Raw genomic sequence first — 19,959 nt, forward strand, 5'->3', positions numbered from 1 at the left:
ACCCAGCTTCGTCACTAGTGAGGTCCCCGTTGGCACACCGACGCCCAACATGCAGCACCCCACGTCCTCCCTCCATCGAGTGTGTGTGTTTTGGGGGGTGGGGAATTTGCCTTGAGGGCTCCCTGCAGGGAAGGGCCTTTGAGATGCAGCAGGGGCCGCTCCCCAGAGCTTTCTCCAGGAATCCAGGGACTTGGGGCAGGGAGGTGGGGAACAGGAGGGTGAGCCCACACGGACCTCTTGGAAGCAGCCAGATATCCGTACTCCGGGATGGAGTGGAGGCGCAGGAAGAGCCCTCCCCCGGCACTGCCCCAGGCTGCCCAGGGAGAGCGGCCCCAGCCGAGGTGGGAGGGAGGAGGCCACCTCGCCACTTCTGAAACAGGGAAGCTAGCCGGGTCAGCCGGGCCTGGCACCCAGGTCGGGGCGGTCCCGGCCCCTGCCCCGCCCCCGGCCGATCCGCCCAGGCCCCGCCCCGCCCTCCGCCCGGCCCCTGGCGTCACGGCCTCCCGGGGGTGACGCCCCGCCTGGCGCTCCAGGTAGCTGTGGGTCAGCGGTCCCCCGCGGCCCGCGGGCGGGGGAGGGGGCGTTCCCACGGCCCCCGCCCCACGGCCCTCCGCCCGTGATGTCACAGGCGCGGCGGGCCCGGCGTTCCCGGGTCGGCCTCGGGCGCCGGGCCGCGGGCCCCTGAGTCACGGACTGCCCGCGGCCCCTCCTCCAGTACTCCCACTCGCGCCGGCCCCCCGCAGGGGCTGGCGTTGGCGCGCGGCTCCGAGGGCGCGGGTGCCGGGGATGGCTGTGCCCCCTTCGGCTCCTCCGCCGCGCTCGCCCGTGCACCTGGGGAGGCGGGCGCCGAGCGCGCGCTGCTCATGGGGCATGGAGGAGAAGGCGGCGGCCGGCGCGGGCTGCCGTGCGCCGCCGGGCCCCCCGAGGGCCGCCGCCGTCCCGTGCTTCGGCATATCGGTGGACCAGGACAACATCCTCCCCGGCGCCCTGCGCCTCATCCAGGAGCTGCGGCCGCGCTGGAAGCCCGAGCAAGTTCGGACCAAGGTAGCCGAGCGGCCGCGGGGTCCGGGCTGGGGCCCTGCCGGGGCCGGAACGGGGTGCGGGGACGTCTGTCCGTGCATCCGCCCGGGTGTCGGTGCAGGCGTGCGCGGCTGCTGCGCAGGAAAGGGTTGGATTGGCAGTTTGTGTATGTATCTTTCTCCATCTATTTTGGTCCCTAAGCAAAGCTAGGCTCCCGCCCCCGTCGGCCCTGCACACATCCCCCTCCTCTTGGGGTCTCCTGCCCACTGTCAGCATGCTGCGCGTGCAGGGCCCACCCCCTGTCACTGCGTGTTGGTGCCCCTGGCTGCCCAGAAGCGCGTACCCAGCCGGCTCTGAAACCTGAGGCGGCGGGAACTTTTAAAGGAACCCCCCAAACTCACACACACGTTGCTGCTCCCTCTCCACCCCGTGTGGAAGCAGAGCCTCCAGACTCTGAGTGGCCCTGCGGGTCCCAGGAGCTCCCCTGTGGAATTGCGGTTAGCCCCGAGCCCCTGCCCTGGGTGCAAGCCTCGCCATGGCGCCAGGCTCTAGCTCAGCAGCCCACACAAAGGGCGCCTCCCCACGCCCAGCTGGGCACATTCTCAGGGACAGGGATGCAGCCAGAGCCTCCCGCTGAGGAGCCTCCCACTGACTCCCCAGCTGACCTGCATCCTCTGAAAAGAGTCTTCACCTGCCCCCCCTCCCCCAGACTCTCTGGATGCTGCCTGGAGAGGAAGGTGCCCTGAGCGGGGCACCTGCAGCTTGTGCTGGAGTGGTAGGAGCTCCGCGCTGGTGGGCCTTGGGGTGGGGAAAGGCAGGGTCAGGACCAAGTGGGGAGGCTGACAGGCCCCTCTTGGGGGAGCCATAGGTGGGTAGCATTTCCAAAATAAAAAGCCCCCTCTGGGGTAAAACTGTCCCAGCATCAAGCAAGGCTGAGGTTAATTCTAGCACTGACTTAACATGCTATCTGCCAGTCCCTCCTCTCTCTGGGCCTCAGTTTCCCCACCTAGAATTGGTTCACATGTTCTCTAAGGCCCCTTCCAGCTCTGTCACACTGTTCCCCATAAATTCCATGGTTCATCCCTCCTTGTCACCCTACCCAGAGTCCGCTCTCCCAGCCCAGGATCCACTGTCTCTTCTGGTGGGAATGCAGAGGCCCTAAGGAGCTCTGACCACAAAGCTGTGGGGTCCTGCACCTCTGCCACTGGATAGGGCAAGAGGGACAGCAAAGAGCCCCCTGCCTGGCAGGCGGTGAGAGGCGGTGGGTTGGACGCACTCGTCCTGGGCAACTTTCGGCCCTCCTCTGTCACATTCTGGTCCGTGGAGGTTTCTTTCAGGGCCAGGATGGAAGAGTAAGGAGGGAGAGAGGGCTTCTACCTGCCAAGTGATATGGACGTTTCTCCACTGCCAGCTCCCACCCACTAGAGGCACACCCAGGGGGAGTGAGTGCCGGGGCTGAGCCTAGGCTACTGTTTTCTTTTTGAACTCCGTGGGCTGCTGCAGGCATGGGGACAGAGCAGAGCAGTGGGAACAGTGCTGAGCTCTTTGTTAAGGGAGGGGGCTGAAGGCCTGGGGTCCTGCATGGTGTGCTCAGCATTCAGGTGAGCACCCTGTCCTGGAGTTGGGGAGTCCAAGGCAGCAGCGGAGGCCCTGCCCACACACCTGCGCTGCCCTGTCCCCATGCTAGCGCTTCACTGATGGCATTACCAACAAGCTGGTGGCCTGCTACGTGGAGGAGGACATGCGGGACTGTGTGCTGGTCCGGGTGTACGGGGAGCGGACGGAGCTGCTGGTGGACCGGGAGAATGAGGTCAGGAACTTCCAGCTGCTGCGAGCACATGGCTGCGCCCCTAAACTCTACTGCACCTTCCAGAATGGGCTGTGCTATGAGTACATGCGGGGCATGGCCCTGGGGCCTGAGCACATCCGTGAGCCCCGGCTTTTCAGGTGAGCGGGTGCCCAGGTACCGTGCGTCTCTACTGTTCCTCAGGCCTTGGGCTTTGAAATCCTTGACCAGCTTCTTGGTGTAGAGTGGTGTCCCTGAATGAGGGTCTTAAGATCTGTGAACTCCCTGAAATTGCATGGAAAATGTGTGTGCATTTATGTGCATTGCTCTGCAGAGAGGGGTTATAGCTTTGTATAGATTTGCAGTGGGGTCTGCTAGAAGGATGAGTTCTTGAGGAGGCAAGTGAGAAGTTTGGTCAACATTAGACCAAAGGACCTGGTTCCCTAAATGCAGCAGGGATCTGCTTCCCGGCCCATGCCTCAGCCTTCTGCCCACCCCAAGTCTGACCTGGAAACATCTCGGAGCCTTGGAAATGAAATCTGAGTCAAATCCCCAGAGCGCTTGGGGTTTCCTGCCCCTCTCCTCCTGCCAAGAGCTCAGGTATGCTAGGAGAGTGGCCCCATCCACGGTGAGCATGCTTTTACCAGCCCAGAGAGACGCCGTCCCTCCCCCAGTCTGAGCTCCTTCCAGGTTCCCTGACAGGTGGGAGCTCAGGTTTGGGGAGTTGCCAAGGCTTCCTTCCAGAAGCTCCCAAGAACCAATGGCCCCCAGGGAGCCCCTCCCATTAAATGCCTGGATGTGTAGGACCCGGGAATTGGACTTAACCTTCAAGCCCTGTGGATGCCTCTGTGTGGTCTGGAATGGGGAGAACCAAAGAGGAGCCCGGAGTACATTCCCTTTCTCTGACCATGCTGGGCAGGGGTGTCCAGCAGTACCACCTTCCTCCCTCCAATGCCACGCCCATGTGCAGGGCTCTCAGCCTCTAGTGAGGCCCTAGGCAGGTGAGGTTTATGCCTGACACTGAGGCCAGCAGTGCAGGGGTCTGCCTGGGATCCTGGGCATCTGTCCTGTCTCACCCAAGGGAAGTAGCCTTCCAAATTCCAAGGGGAAGCAGTCAAGCCCACCCAGGGAGTCGACCAGGAAACTCCTTTGCTCCCTCACCTGCTACCCAGTGAACCCCAAGTTAGTGCATGTGGGCCTATTTGCAGAGACCCCCTGGCAGGCCCTCTCAGGACCTAGAAGAAGGGAATCTGAGTCCACCACCCCCCGCCCCCCAGTGCTCCTGAGCACTGCCTCTGAGGTTGGTCAGGCTCCAGGATATTCATTCACGTAGAGTTGTGTGTTCAGCTGTGTGTGCGTGTCTGCGGGTGGGGGACATACAAACCTGTGCAAGGGTCTTCTCAGGCTCCGGCTGAGCAGCTCCAGTGCGTCCACCGGAGATGTGAGGTCAGAGCAGGGCAGTGCGGGGCCCTGTCCTGGCTTCTTCCACTGGACTCCTCCCAGCTCTCCCTCAGTCTGATGCAAACAAGCTCAAATATCAGCAGGTCCTCACCACTCCTGGTTTCCCTCCACCTCTGTGAATCTGATGCTTTCACTCATTCTCTCATGGAAACAATTACCATTGTCAGGAAGATTGAAGGGGGATTTAGGTTCGATAAGAACTTTACATTTGGCGAGAGCCAGAAATTGGGATAGGTGTAGGAGGTAGGCCGTTCCTTGGTGATTTCCCAGGATGGACCATTATCTTTCTGGGGTGAAGGTGGATCTCTGAGGGAAAGGCAGGGAGGAGAAGGCCTTGGGGAGCTACCTCCCCATGTTCCCCTGAACCCCATTTCCCAACCTCTGCCAGCTGAGGCTTTGCAGCATAAAAGTGCTGAGTGTTGAGGTTACTTTCATTGCTATTCCAGACAACAGCCCTATTGATATTCAAGGAAACGCTCTGTTCGTGCTCTATTCGGAATCTTCCTTTGGGAAGGGAAGGCCTGGGTCTCAGGTCTGTTTCTCTGCCTTGCCCAGACCCTGGCGGGCTCCCTCCTGCCCCAGGGCCTCTAGGCTCTGAAAGCACAGCCTTCATCTCTCACGCAGTCAGTTGCTGCCACACCCCCTGCTCCTTCCACCCTTTAGGAGGTGGGAGCCTCGAGGGCTTCCGGAGGAGCCCCTAGTCTGCCCTGTTATCCTGTTGGGTGATGGCCTGTCCCTTCCCAGGACCTGGCAAGGGGAGGGGTGTCCCTGGAACAGCTCGGTAACAAGGTTTCAAACAGCCAGTGCCTTTGTTGTCTTTCCCAGTGATTATTATTCGAGCAACAGGCAGAGGCAAAGGAAGCTTGAATGTTGGAGGCTTGGCAGCTGGGTGGGGGCTGGGACTCCAGAAGGGAGGGCTGGCAGAGGCCTGGGGGAGCCCAGCTGGCACATAGGGCCTCAGATGCTGAGGTCTTTATCAAGGCCCTCCCTCTCTGACTGGTCAGTCCTCCATCTACCCCAGCCCTCGCCCAGTACCCTTCCCCAGTGCTGCTTTCTCCTCTCCCCTCCGCCCCTCCTTCTCTCCCGGGACCTTGGATAATGTCCACAGGAGAACTTGAAAATAGAACGCTGGTTTGTTTTGCGTCCTTGGCACCCAGCCGCCAGCATCAACTCCCTGCCGCAGAGGAAGGGGCTGCCCTGGGCCAGCTTGCTTCCCTCCCTACCTTGGCCAGGCTGATAAGAGGCGGGCATTTCTTCCCTGCCTGGCAGCACCACCCCCTGACCCCTTGGTGCCCTGCCCTCACCTCCCCCTGAGGGCATGGGTCAGAGTCAAAGGAGGGCGTGGGGGCACTGCCTCCATCCCCAGGTGACCCCTCTGTCGTCAGGGGTTGCTGTGGGTACAGCCTTGGGGTGGGACAGGGTCATTGACCTGTGGCCAGCAGCCCACTGCTTTGCCCTTTCGCTGCCTGAAGCTGCCCAGCTCTGGAGAGGGAGAGGGAGCTGCTGCCGGGCTAAAGGCTTTCTCTCATTTTCACACCGTCTGCTGAGACCATCCTCCTGTAGGACTGAGAGTTTCTGAAAGATTTGTAATAGCCCCACACTCACCGTCTGGCTAGCCCCCCAGTGGACCCTGTAGGGCCCCTTTCTGGTCAGGAGGGGCTGAGCTGAGGAGGGCCTGCCCCACACTGATACTCTGCCCTTCCTGTTTTCTGCTGTAGGCTAATCGCCTTAGAAATGGCAAAGATTCACACCATCCACGCCAACGGCAGCCTGCCCAGGCCCACTCTCTGGCACAGGATGCACAATTATTTCACCCTTGTGAAGAGCGAGATCAGCCCCAGGTACAAAGATCTGGGAGGGTTCCAGGCTGCTACCATCTCCACTGCCTTAATGTGATGCCCCCATTCTTTTGGCTCCCTCCCATGCCAACAGGAGGTTTAGGGGCTTCAGTCCTGATTGCTGAGTCTCTGTCTCCAAGCAGAGTTGGGCCGATTGACTACATCTCAGGAACTTAGATCCACAGTTTTATACCTTTGCACTTATCTCTCCTTGAGTCTTCTGGTTGTGGCAGGGACTAGGGTTGGGGGCAGTGTCTCCCATTTTACTTGAAGGGTATTGAGGCTCAGAGACTAAGCTTTGCCCAATGTCAGGGCCGAGTCGGAGGCAGGCCCAGAGCCCTTTCTATCTGCGCTGCCTTCTGAGCAATGAGAAGGGAGGGCCGGCCCTCAGAATGGGGTGAGGCCGAGTTCAGAGTCAGGCAGAAGAACTGAGCTCGTCAGCCGACAAGGCCTCGGAACATCAAGATTCCTGCTACTTGCCTGGACACCTCTCGTCGCCACATGCCCCTGGGGACGCTGCTCCCCACCTTGTTCAGACTGACAGCCAGCTGCTTCCTCGCCGTTCTTTCCAGGAAGGGAGTACTCCACCCATCCTGACATTGCCTTTCCCCGGGGAAGATGGGGTTCCTACACAGTTAAGCTCTCTGGCTGGCAACCTGAGAGTCCTTCTGGCCTTCAGATACGCGACTCCCCGACATACCCTTGAGTGCTGAGGAAAGGATGGTGGCGTGGAGAAGAGTGCTGTCACTCCTACCGCCCTCCACAAGAAAGGCAGTAGTGAGTCTCTGATCCCTCATGCTCCCTGCTGGGGTTGAACACCATCCTTGTTCCAGAAGTTCACGGGAGTGGGGTACAGAAGGGGATTGGGGGAAGGATTTCTCCTTCCACCCTTTCAGATGACAAGACGGTAATTAACTCTGTCCCCTTCATGTGTCTCTGTCACACACACACGTGCGTGACTTTATCTGGATCCTTCCACTTAATGAACATCAAGCACTGCTTTGGGACTGTTTGTCCAGGATGGCCCATGTTCAGACCTTCTATGTCAAATGTCATCTCTAGGACAAGGACTGCCTTCCCCCTCAGGAGTTGAACTGCAGTGGGAGAGCAGGATCCTGTGCTGTCTGAGCCAAGAGGACCCTCTGATCATCCAGCCCACTGCCTCCATTTGACAGGTGGAAGGACTGAGGCCCAGAGAGGGGAGGGGACTTGCCCAAAGTCAAGTCGATCAGCGGCAGCTCAAGGACTAGAGTTCAGGCCTGATGCTCAGGCACGATCCTTGCTACTTCAGCTCCCTTTGACTGTACTGTCACTGTGTGACCTTGGGGGTGACCTTGTTGGGAGGGGAGTGGTTCCTGGAGAAGAGCCAGCCAACCCCTTTGCTCTTGTCACACCATTGACCTTGGGCAAATCAAGTTGCGTAACCTCTTTGAGCCTCACTAGGGGCTGATGTCAGCCCTAAACTGCCTCGTGCCCATAGCAGGGCAGTGGGGAGCAGTCACTTGGACAAGGTGAAGCACTTGCACTCCAGTTGCTGCCTAACAATCCTGACACAGTCAGTCCTTCGTTGCACAGTGATTGGGATTAAAACAAAAACAGGAACTTGACATTGGCCCTGTCCTCAAGGAGCTTAGTAACTATCTGTGTAAATAGGACCTGCCCATGCCTAGCTGCAAAAGAAGGCAGGGTGTATAATGTATGCTGAGGGTGGGGGAGCCAGGGAGAGTCTTCTTGGCAGAGGCGGCAGGACAGAGATGAGAGGGAGGCCACTCCAACTGGAGGAGGTGGAATGAGTGCGGTTTGCTCCTAGATGATGGGTCGTTGAGGTTGGCTGGAGCAGACTTTCAGGAGGGAGTGGGAGGGGTCATGGGAGATGGGACTGCAGAGGTGAATTGGAGCTGGATTGTGAGGGGTCTTAAATGCCAGGCCAAGGAGCCAAGATTTAACTCAGCAGGCCAGTGGAAAGCCATTGTGAAGGTGTTTGAGCCAGGGACTCAGGTCAGTAACTTGGCCACGACTGTGGTTTAGCAAGAAAGCTTTCCAACATTGTAAAGGAAGATTTGGGTGGGAGTTGGGGAAGGAGGTAGGGATTTGAGGTAGGGAGACCGACTGAGGGAGTGTTGTACGGAATGAGCAAGATCTGGGACTCGGGTTCTCAGCATCTGAGCCTGCAATTCCCTAGAGTGCTCACTAAGCGCAGATTCCCACCCAACCTGGAGACTGGGCAGGAGGTCTTGCATTAGACCCTAGGATTCTGCATTTTGGCAGGCTCCCCAGGTGATTCTGAGGCAGGGGATCAAGGAACCACATTTTGAGGAGCCTTGCCCTAGGGCAGCTTCATCGGGGGTTGGAGAATAGGGGGATGAGGCAGAGACCTTGTGGACATACATAGATTTGGTAGCCTTGGTGCTTGGGTGGGCGTGGAGGTGTCTGGGGTGGCTGGGAGAATGTGGGGTTGATGACTGCTTCGGGGGCATTAAGAGGAGATTCGGATGGGTTGAGTGGTGTGAGGGCAAAGGTGATGAGCCAGGAAGCTTGAACACGTAGGAAGTCCATCATGAGAGAAGGTACGTTCCCCCACCCGGATCCTGAGAGCTGAGTGGACGCTGGCCAGGCAGCAGTCCCTTCATCAGGAGGAACCCCCAGGCTTCCCCGAGGAGGGCCCCTACCCCTTCATCCCCCTCCTGCTGCCTCTGAGGGACAGAGTGGGAGGATCCGTTCTGCCTGCGGTGTGAACGTTTCTGTGATGTGGTGGTAGTTACTGTTCTGCCAACCCTGCAGCCTTAAGAGAGTCTAGTGGTGTCAGGGCTGGTAGCAAAGCTGGCGATGTTTCAAGTGCTCAGGGGAGGGAAGCACGGCAGCCGATGGAGGCTGCCCAGAGAGATAGAGGCCTGGGTTGTTCCCACAGTAAGCATCTGCATGGCCTTGGGGTAGGTAGGGTGGGGTCAGACAGAGGTCAGGGCCTGGGCAGCCGCTATCTGGGATGTCAAAGACATGTTTTTCAGGCTGAGACCTGGGCAAACCAAAGGAAGCCTCCTGATTCTTATCTTTGGATGGTCTCAGCCCAAGGAAAAAGAAGAGAATCTTAAAAGGAAAGGTAGCTTCTTAAGGAGAGCCAAGATTGAAATGCATCTTATGCAGACCCATTGACACAGATAAATTCCAGTGAGGATGAGGGGTGGCCTCCCCCAGATCATCCCACTCAGACTCCTGGACTTGGGGCTGCCTGTGCAGAGCCTCCGAGGGGCACCAAGCCCTTCCAGTTAGGAGGCTCAGCTCGATTCTGAATCCCAGGACTGCTTTCCTGAGATGAGGTAGTAGAGAGTCCACCTATGCCAGAGACATCTAGAAGCTGGAAGGACACCTCTGCCCCTCCTTGAGCCTCAGTTTCCTTATGGGGTTGGACTGGAGACTTAAGATCCTTTTTAGTTTTGACCTTCTCAGATCAAAGAGGGGGGGGAGCCTGCCACTCATCCTTTTCCTGGGGGAACTGGGGATGCCTTAGTCGCTGAATACTCTTCGCTGAATACTTTTTGCTGTGTTCTGGCCTCTGGGCTGGGTGAGGGGACAATGAGCCATCTTGTGGGAGAGTCAGAGAGGACAAATCTCAGTCTCATCCTCCTGCGTGTTCTCTCCCTGCCCTGGACGAGAAAGCAAACAGGGGACATGTGACTGGAGATTAAACCCCAGCCTCCTCCCCTCCACCCATTGGTGGTTCTGGGGTTTTAAGGGCCTTGCTAGCTATTTGGCTTTTCAGTGTAAATAGACCTGTGTGCTTCCTGGGGACCAAAGTTCAGAGCATCTGGGCACAGCACGCCATCGCCAGCTTCCCCATGCCCCTGAGGATGTCATTGCCTGACCCATGCACTCCGCAGAAATGTCTGCATGTGCCATGGGACAGGGTGGGGCCGCAGTAGGGGTGGCCTCCGTGCATGCTTGTTCCTGCCCTCAAGCTGCCCCTGCACAGCCTGGCAGGGTTCTGGGACCAGGAAGCACACACTCGTAGTTCAGGGTGGGAGGGGCCCGTTCCTGGGAGCTACAGAGCAAGTGCTTTTCCACTGAGAGGCCCTGACATTCCCTCGGCATGGAGGAGCGAGCCCAGAAGGAACTTGCTCGCTCTCTTGTATGGGCCTGAGTGGTCTCTCTGTGAGCTGAGAGGTTAGACTACGTGATCTCTCTGGTCCTTTCCACCTGTGACACCAGGCGCTAGAGCATGAGGGAGACATACCGGGACGTGCCTCTGCCTCCTTGAGAGAGCACGGTGCTCCCGCCCTCCCCAGGTGCTGCAGTTCCTCTGCCTGGGGAACTTGGCTGGGAGAATCTTGTAGAGAGCGACACCTGCCCCTAGGAATGTGTCCTGTGTCCTAAGAGCAGGTCTGTCTGCATCTCTTCCCTCTGCCCTTGTTCTCTTAGTCTGGGATAACTGAGTTTGGACGCTCATTCCCACCTCCCCTGTCCTCTCTTGTGCCTCCTTCCTTGCCTTCCTGTCCCTTTCACAAAGTAGCAGGGATGCTGTTCGGTCAGGGACTTTTATGCTTTGCAAAATGCTTTTACACCCGTGTTTTCTCAGCTTCTTAGAGAAACCACAGGAAGTCAGAAGGACAGGAGGCCTTAGTGCCATTTTACAGGTGACACAAGGGAGGGTCTGGAAGGCCAGCCGTCTGTGCAGGGCCCCTCTGCAGTAAGAGGCAGTGATGGAGCCAGAGCTCAGGGCTCTTGAGGCCAAGCACCTACCTGTCTACCATCAGCCCTCCCCCACCAGCACTTTCTCGCACTGTCCAGCCTTTCTGCAGATGTCCCTAAGGTAGAGGTGTTGGAACAGGAGCTGGCCTGGCTGAAGGAGCACCTGTCCCAGTTGGACTCCCCTGTGGTGTTTTGTCACAATGACCTGCTCTGCAAGAATATCATCTATGACAGCACCAAAGGTACGGCTTCCCTGACCCTGGCCAGGCCGCAGCAGGCCTCAGGCTGGTGCATCAGCTGGCTTCAGGCTTCTGTCTCTCAGGCTGGTACTTGGACAAGTACTTGGACAAAAACCTTCTGGTTTAGGTCTTTAGGTAATTTGTAGGAGACAAATGGAAAAGGAAGCAAATTCCCACTTAGAATAATCTATGCCAAGAAAGAAGTCGGATCGTGGTTTGTGGAAGTCCTCAATATTAGGGCACCTGAGCCATTGCCCCTGGCGACATTTTGGGCTTCCTAGGACATGTTGGCTGCCCCAAGCCTTCGTGGAGAGAGAGCCTCCCCCCAGGGGGTCCTGAGCTTGATTTCTAGTCCTCAGCCATGCTGAGGACAGGTGTCTTTAGATGGAGAGAGCCTGAGGGTCCAGCCATGGGAGAGGGACAGGGCAGGGACAGAGCAGAGGGCAGGGCAGGTGGACAAATGGACAGATGGAAGGAAGCAACTGAGAAGATTGCTGCTGAGCAGGTTGGGTTAGGCCGGGTTGCTGCAGAGGGTCAGGGGTGCATTCCAGAAGTCTGTGCAAGCTTGACAGCCCCTATTTCCAGATCTCCTGGGACGGACCCTCATTGCCTCTCTTCTACCTCATAGGTCATGTACGGTTCATTGACTATGAATATGCCGGCTACAACTACCAAGCTTTTGACATTGGCAACCATTTCAATGAGTTTGCAGGTGAGAGGGGCATTGCTATTTGGCCAGTGTCCAAGATACCCTCCTTATGTTGGAGGGGCAGGTCCAGGGGGAGGATAAGAGGGGTTTGATACTTGGGGGGTGGAGGCGAGACAACCACTGTCCTCCAAAATATCACAGCTCGAGGGGGAAAGGCACAGCCTGCCTGAGAGAGCTCCAAGTCTCATGGGGGAGGCAGGACCCACATACACAGAGGAGACCCCTGCTAGCCCATACGGTAGTTTGGTACAAATTAGGAAAACGTGCCCTCTGAGGATACTTGGCTTGGCATGTGAGTTAGAAAAAGACCCCTTCCTCTGGGCAGACACCGCCCACGACAGCTGGGCCAGCACAGGACAGCCCCAGCCTCCACTTGCCCCCTTGTCCAAGCTCCTTTATGCCCAGTACAGCCTGCACAATTAGAAATAAGGGCCCTGCATGCAGATAAGGAGAAGAGCAACCTGTGAGTAGCTGTTTGGTGGCCTGATGAGAATAATCTAGGTGGAACTAGTTAAATGTATGTATTCTGTAACTTGACACCCCAAGTTCATGTTTTGGCTTTGTTGCCTGCTAGCTGTGTGACCTTGGGCAGGTTCCTTACTTTCTCTGTGCCTCTGTAAAATGGAGATATTAATAGTACCTGCTTCATAGTATTGATATGAGTTACACACACAAGTATGACACATACTAAGCATCCTGTTGGTATTTACTGCTGACAGTAGGCAGCTGAGGGAGCCTGGAGCAGGCATGGCAGAGGCTGGGTGAGGGCGTGTTTCCTAGGGGCGGGCAATGTTCTCTAAAGGACCCTGTGTACAATAGAATCATTTGAGTAAAGGAAACAGGGCAGGTTTTTCCAGCTTGAGGGCTTCATTGTTAAAAAACAATTTGATGGGACTGAAGAGGCAACTCTGGGATGGAGCTGGACGCTGAGGCTGGAGGGACGTCCGGGCTGGCAGTGGGGGTGCTCAGCATTAGGTGGCCAGCCCCTGTGGCCTAGCATGGGTGCGGCACGCCCAGACCAACTGTAAAGCCACCACCTGGCCCAGCCTCAGCCACTCCCCAGCCCAGTCAGGTCCCCTGTGGAAGCCCAGGTGACCAGGTCTGTCAAGCACGGACTGTACCTGAGGGGATGACTCCTCGGGGTGGCCGCCAGCTGCACTGAGGACCCCAGGGGATGACAGGGCCTCAGCTGGGCAGAGCAGCTGAGCTGTGGGCTGTGGCATGGTGCAGAGGCTGGCACTGCCAGGGCACTGGACCCTGGGTGTCAGCTGCCAGACCCACCGGCCTTTCCAGAAGAGATAATTCTTAAGCATTTTAAGTCCTTTTCACCCACTGCCCAGAGCAAAGTCCAGCTGGAATTTCTCCAAAGGAGCAGATTGCATCCTGCTCCCAAGTTGAGAATGAAGGAGATGGAACCTGGCATGGGGGAGGAGGAGGGCAACAGAGGAGATTGAGAGCTAGCGAAGGGCCCTCCTGCGTTCTCGGGGGCTGGGAGGAAGGACTCCAACCCTGAACTCACCTCTAACTGGCTGTGTGACCTTGAGCACATTGCTTCTCTCTGGGCCTTAGTGTCTACATCTGCGTGAGGAAATTCTTCTCCAGCTCTACTCTTGGGGCCCCAGGAGAGTGAGTGTGTTTCTCTAGGAATGTAAGGGAGGCTTGTGAAGGATAGGAAGGAAAGAAGAGGTTAGGAAGAGACTGTGGGGAACGTGGCCCAGTCCTGGTCCCATCTTAAATAAATTACTGCTTTCTGTACCAGCTGTGAAGCCAGGGTCTCTGCTGCCATGCCCAGGATGTGACTGGTGCATAGTGGGCTGGCAGCTTGAGGACTCAAGGAAGGGCAGGGCTGGAAGGAATCAAGGCCGTCTAGTCCAGGGGTTCCAGCCTGGCTGCATTTCCAAATCCTCTGGAGAATTGGACACAGGGGAGGGGTACTGGGAATCTGTTTTCACCAAGCCCTCCAGGTGATATTTTTAAGTAGCTAGCTCAACAATGGTCCAGGAAGCAATGTTTGAGCCACACGTGTTAAGTCCAGCTCCCTCCCTTAAAAATGAGGAGATTTAGGCTGATGAGAGGAAAGGGCTTGCCCACGGCTAACTGGAGATTAGCATTAGACCTAAGATGACTAGGCCTCTGATGCCATGCTTTGGCTGAGCTCCTTCTCCGTGCCCTAGTTTCATAGAGGGCATAGGGATGCAGTAGTTCTGTCTTAGGGGGTCCCCGTCACTCCCAGGACCGTGCCTTGCCTCTCAACCAGTCTGCCTGTCTCTGCTTCCTCCAGCCCACTGAAAGCAGTGTCCCTGGTTGGGGTGGGGCTCGGCCCTCCACACATTCAATGAATTTGGTGGTCAAAGGAGTTTGGCTGCATTCCCAGGCCTGCCTCCTGGGGCACAGCCCTGCAGGGCAAAGTTGATGCAGGTTTTGAGGGGAGCAGGGAACACCTACTGAGCTGGAAGAGACCCCCAGGTGGGCCCATCTCCTAGCAACTTCTGTGCGCCCCACCTCCCCATCAGGTGTGAATGAAGTCGATTACTGCCAGTACCCAGCGCGGGAGACCCAGCTGCAGTGGCTGCGCTACTACCTGCAGGCACAAAAGGGGACAGCCGTGACCCCCAGGGAGGTGGAGAGGCTCTACGTGCAAGTCAACAAGTTTGCCCTGGTGAGTGCTTGTGACTGGGAGGGGGCAGGGGAGGGAGGGACACAGATCCACCCCCAGCTCCTACCCTCTCACAGCCTTGTGGTGGAGGAGGAAGCATAGCCCAGGGTCAGATGTGAGGTCCTGGGGACCCCCATCATATGCTCCTGAACCCCAGCCTAGAGGTCTGGTCTGGGAAGAGCCATCTCTGGCATCCTCTTAATACTAAGATGCCCTATTCCCTGTTTCCCCCACCCCATCAGGTCTAGGTTCTCTCCTTCCTAGAGAACTACTTCCAAGAAAGATCCCGGCTTCCTTTGTTAGCAATTCCCTCATTTGGACAAGTAGTTCTTTCTGGTATCTAACCTTAGCCTTTCATGCTACAGTTAAAAGCATCCCTTCATTTTTTTTTTTTTTTTTAGCCTTTGGAGGAGATAGAGTATGTCAGTTCTTTTTTTTTTTTAATAAATTTATTTATTTATTGCAGTAACATTGGTTTATAACATATAAATTTCAGGTGTACATCATTATACTTCTATTTCTGCATAGATTACATCATGTTCACCACCCAAATACTAATTACAACCCATCACCACACACATGTGCCTAATCACCCCTTTCCCCCCCCTTCCCCCTTCCCCTGTGGTAACCGCCAATCCAATCTCTGTCTCTATGTGTGTGTGTGTTGTTGTTTTTATCTTCTACTTGTGAGATCATATGGTATTTGACCTTCTCCCTCTGACTTATTTTGCTTAGCATAATACCCTCAATGTCCATCCATGTTGTCACAAATGGCTGGATTTCATCGTTTCTTATGGCTGAGTAGTATTCCATTGTGTATGTATACCACATCTTCTTTATCCATTCTTCCTTTGATGGGCATTTAGGTTGCTTCCATGTCTTGGCTATTGTGAATAACGCTGCAATGAACACAGGGGTGCATGTATCTTTACGCATTGGTGTTTTCAAGTTCTTTGGATAAATACCCAGCAGTGGAATAGCTGGATCATATGGTAGTTCTATCCTTAATTTTTTGAGGAATCTCCATACCGTTTTCCATAGTGGCTGCACCAGTTTGCACTCCCAGCAGCAGTGCGAGTTCCCTTCTCTCCACATCCTCTCCAACACTTGTTTCCTGTGTTGTTAATTATAGCTATTCTGATGGGTGTGAGGTGATATCTCATTGTAGTTTGGATTTGCATTTCCCTGACAGTTAATGATGTGGAACATCTTTTCATGTGTCTGTTGGCCATCTGTATATATTCTTTGGAGAAGTGTTTGTTTAGGTCTTTTGCCCATTTTTTAATTGGGTTGTTAGTTTTTTTGTTGTTGAGATGTCTGAGTTTTTTATATATTTTGGAGATTAACCCCTTATCAGATGTATGGTTTGCAAATATCTTCTCCCAATTGTTAGATTGTCTTTTTGTTTTGTTGATGGTTTCCTTTGCTGTGCAGAAGCTTTTTAGTTTGATGTAGTCCCATTTGTTTATTTTTTCTTTTGTTTCCCTTGACCAGTCAGACATGGTACTTGAGAATATGCTGCTAAGACCGATGTCGAAGAGCGTACTGCCTGTGTTTTCTTCTAGAAGTTTCATGGTTTCAGGTCTTATAGAGAATGTCAGTTCTAATCCTCCTTGTTAACTACCTCTGCTGACTCAGAACTCTATGTAAGCCTTTCCCATCAGGCTCTTCCTGCTCCCATTACCATGCTGTCAGTTCTCAATTTTGAGTACCACTTATCCAAGGTACATGGTTCGTGCCAGGTCTCCACTGCTATGTGCTCAGGGGATTGCTAACTGGTCTTGTTAATGTCAGTGGCCTTGAATTTCACAGCACATTGTAGAGCTCAAGAAAATCTTTACTTACCTGTGGTTTTGGATTGCCTCTTCTATTTTCCTCCCTGGCACAAAACTGATTCTCCATCAGGTTCTTCTTAACTGTTCCACCCATGCCTTTCTCTTGCTAAATTTTTAGTAATCATTCATACTTGCTAATTGATCTAGGCCCCCTTTAAGTCCTGAGAAGGGAGGCAAGTAGAAGGAGGTGCTTATAGCCAACCCCAGAGCGAGCAGGACTAGGGTGGGGGCCCCGGCCTGGGAGAGTGGTGATGTCACTGCAGTTTGTCCAGGGCAGCAGGAAGCACGGCTCTCTGGCTTCTTGAGCTTGGGGTGGCCTCTGGCTCCGGGGAGTGCAGGTCAGTGCTCAGTCGGCGCCCAGACTCGGGGCTCTGCTTCCCACACCTGCACTCGTTCTCCCACACAACCCACCTCCTGAGAGGAGAGAGGGAAAGGGGTGGAGGAGGGCAGTTTTAGGGGTCTTCCAGCAGACAGGACCCCCGATGACCATGTGGCCAGGGCTCTGCTGAGGGGCCCCAGCCCCTCCCCTGGGCCTGAGCTCTGGCTTAGAGGTTCATCTTGTCCTGGATACCTTGGCCTGGAAGACTTGAGGAGATTGCCCAGGCAGGGGAGAGGCCAGGGGTGGAGTTCGGGTCCTGCTTAGGCTGGGGAACAAGCTGAAAGCCCTAGAAGCACCATCCTGCTGACCCTCTCCCGGGATGGGTGGAGCCGACTCTGCTTGCCTTTTTCTAGAGGGAGTGGAGCCCCCATGTGCTGTCCAGTGACTTGATCTCTGCAATTTCCCTCACCTCTGCTGGGGAGACCCCACTGTGTCTCTGCCAGTGTCCTAGTTCTGTGTCTTCCAGACTATGCCCCTCTAGCCATGTGGGGTTCGTGACAGGCATGAGGGGATTGCCACGCTGACCCTCTCTGGTCTTTCCAGGCGTCCCACTTCTTCTGGGCACTCTGGGCCCTCATCCAGGCCCAGTTCTCCACCATCAACTTTGATTTCCTCAGGTGAGTGCAGGGGACAAGCTGGGGGCAGGGGCGGAGGAAAGGAAGAGCCTGCAGCTGAGGGTGTAGGGGCAAAGGACAGCCTGAATAGAACGTCCAGAGGCCATGCCTCTGCTCTAACTCATGCCCATTTTGGCCAGCCTGTGTCCAGTGGGGTCACGGCTCCGGGGAGCCTGGGGAGCATGTGACCAGGAGCAGCACTCAGAAAGCAGTCAGAAGCTCTCGAACTCCCCTCCCTGGCTTCCCCTCTCCCTGCCCCCCCCACCATGGTCCGCTTTGCTAGCCACGCTCCTAGCCACGGAGCCAGGCAGCAAAGGGAAGGGAAGTGTTGAAAATCGGTCTGAAAGATTGTGAGTTGAGCCTCACTCTATAGCAGAAGAGACAGAGTTCTGGAGAGTGGAAGTGACTGCTGAGGCCCCGGGGCTGGCTCAGGCTTCCTGTGTGGGTGTCAGACCCAGCTCCTCCTTCAGTGGCCTCAGTGATACATTCAGAGCTATATGGAGATGGGAGACCGTACTTGAATTCTGATTGCTCCAGGGCCCGTCCTGCCAGGTACAGGTGTCCCTGAGGGCCAGCAATCACTTTGTCCTCCTTGCCCTTTTCTTCCTGACCCACCCTCAGCTGGAAAGGAGTCACTACCTTGGCTTCACAGTTCGTGACCATTAGGGAGATGCAGCCCAAAGCTCAATGAGACAGCACCTCACACCCAGGATGATGGCTGCTATCAAATAAACAGAATGATGAGCGCTGGCGAGGATGTGGGGAAACTGGAAGCCTGTGCACTGCTGGTGGGAATGTAAAATGGTGCAGCTGCTATGGAAAGCAATACTGTGCTTCCTCAAAAAATTACAAATAAAATGACCATATGATCCAGCAAATCTTACTGCTGGGTATATATCTAAAAGGATTGAAAGCAGGGCCTCGAAGAGATATTTGCACACCCATGCTCATAGCAGCATTACTTACAATAGCCACAAGGCAGAAGCAACCCCACTGGCTAGGGATGATGAATAGATAAACGAAATGTGGTCTAGTCATACAATGGAATATTATTCAGCCTTAAAAAGGAAGGAAATCCTGTCACATGCTACAACATGAATGCATCTTGACATTATGCCGAGTGAAATAAGCCAGTCATGAAAGGACAAACACTGTTTGATCCCACCTATATGAAGTACCTAGAGTAGTCAATCGTAGAAACAGAAAGTAGACTGGTGGGTGCCAGGGGTTAGGGGGAGGGGAATGGAGGGTTGCTGATTAACAGGGACAGAGTTTCAGTTTTGCAAAATGAGAAAATCGTGGAGATCTGTAGCACAACAATATGAATGTTCCTAATACTACTAGGCTGTAAAAAATCAGAAAGCAAGCAAACATATTTGGGGAAGGGTGGCTCCAGTTTGATCTAAGAAGAAAAAATGATAGTTGAAATAAAAAAAAGTAAAAATCAGCCTGGGCTGGGGTTGACCTGCCCAGACCTAGATGGGCTGAGCTGGTGAGAAACTTCCCCCGTGGCGTGAGTGCCCCAGCGCGGCCTCCCTGGCCTCCCGTCTCACTCCCAGCGCCCTGCCCCGTGTTCCGCAGGTACGCAGTGATCCGATTCAACCAGTACTTGGAGGTGAAGCCTCAGGTGTCAGCCTTGGAGATGCCAAAGTGACCAGCTTCCTCGTCCCTCCCCCCACCTGCCTGGTCAGACCTGTTCTCCAGGGCTCGGCTCTGCTCTGGGTCCAACGCTTGGACAAGGTGGGAGAGGGGACAGGTGGGTGTCTAGGGAGAAGGTTCTGCCCCTGCTGCCAGCCCCCAGTGGATGCTGCTGGAGACCGCATTCTCTTGTTTGGATGGGCTGACAGGGCCCAGCCCTCTGGGGGTCCTCTTCACCTTGCCAGACTTGGGGGAAGTACCTGTAGCCAGTCGCAACCTGGACCACAACCACCCCTGGGAAGCCCAGCATTGCCAGTCCCGGGCCAGGCGGGAATCTGGGCTGCCTTAGATGTGTTTTTGACCTTCCTGGCTTGGGGAAGCGGGGAGGGCTCCTTTCTACCTCCAGTGCCCTGAGCCTCCAGCCCATCCCCTCACATGCCCCACGTGGGAGGTGCTGAGCCCAGACCAGCATGGTGCCAACAGACAGACGGATGTACCTATCTTGTGGGGGGTGGTCTGGAATTGGGTTTGATGGCTCCCTCAGCAGCTGCCTCATCTGAGACCCTTCCCTTTCTCCAAGCCAGATCAATCCAATAGCCCCTTCCCCAAACCTCAACCCGAGAACTCGCGCCTCCCCCCCACCCCCCGCCGCCATGCCCTTTTTGCTCTGAGCTTGTGTTCTGTCCTTCTGCTGGCTGCTGGGAGGGAGGGCAAGGGAGTGGTGGTGTCCTGGGCCTTCAGAGCCTGGCTCTGCTTCATGCTGTGTTTTGGCTGGAGGGGACAGAGCCAGAGTGGAGTGGCTGGACAGCAGCCTTGTTGGCTCCCCTGCCCTCCAGGCCCTCACTTCCAAGGATCTGTCTCTCTATGTCCACCTTCTGCCCTGAAACGGACCCAAGGAGTCACTTGGGAATGACTAGCAGGAGTCAAGGGGCAGGGACCAGGGACCTCCAGGGCCGACCAGCATGCGAGAGCCTGGGTAGGCTGGGTCGTGAAGGTGCTGACTGAGCTCGTGGCCCCTCAACAGTCTCCACCTCCTCTCTGCCCTCATAGCCCCTCGGGCCGTCCTGGCTCTGGCCCATAAAAGTGATTCATTTGTAAATT

General features: G+C 55.7%; 1 protein-coding gene across 5 annotated transcripts; it reads left to right on the plus strand.

Moving 5' to 3' along the window:
- The first annotated feature begins 537 nt into the window (after positions 1-537).
- On the plus strand, positions 538-19,702 carry ETNK2 (ethanolamine kinase 2). Of its 5 annotated transcripts, XM_058540286.1 has the most exons (8): positions 538-1,044; positions 2,708-2,967; positions 5,986-6,108; positions 10,888-11,030; positions 11,656-11,739; positions 14,250-14,395; positions 17,150-17,223; positions 18,802-18,946. In XM_058540286.1, the coding sequence occupies exons 1-8, from the start codon at positions 787-789 to the stop codon at positions 18,872-18,874; spliced, it is 1,161 nt and encodes a 386-aa protein (XP_058396269.1). In that variant the 5' UTR covers positions 538-786; the 3' UTR covers positions 18,875-18,946. The 5 variants fall into 5 exon arrangements, with proteins under 5 accessions (XP_058396269.1, XP_058396267.1, XP_058396270.1 ...); XM_058540284.1 differs by lacking the exon at positions 17,150-17,223 and having other exon boundaries at positions 18,802-19,702; XM_058540287.1 differs by lacking the exon at positions 5,986-6,108.
- Positions 19,703-19,959: the final 257 nt, after the last annotated feature.

Source organism: Diceros bicornis, chromosome 4, assembly GCF_020826845.1.
Source record: "Diceros bicornis minor isolate mBicDic1 chromosome 4, mDicBic1.mat.cur, whole genome shotgun sequence".
NCBI lineage: Eukaryota > Metazoa > Chordata > Mammalia > Perissodactyla > Rhinocerotidae > Diceros > Diceros bicornis.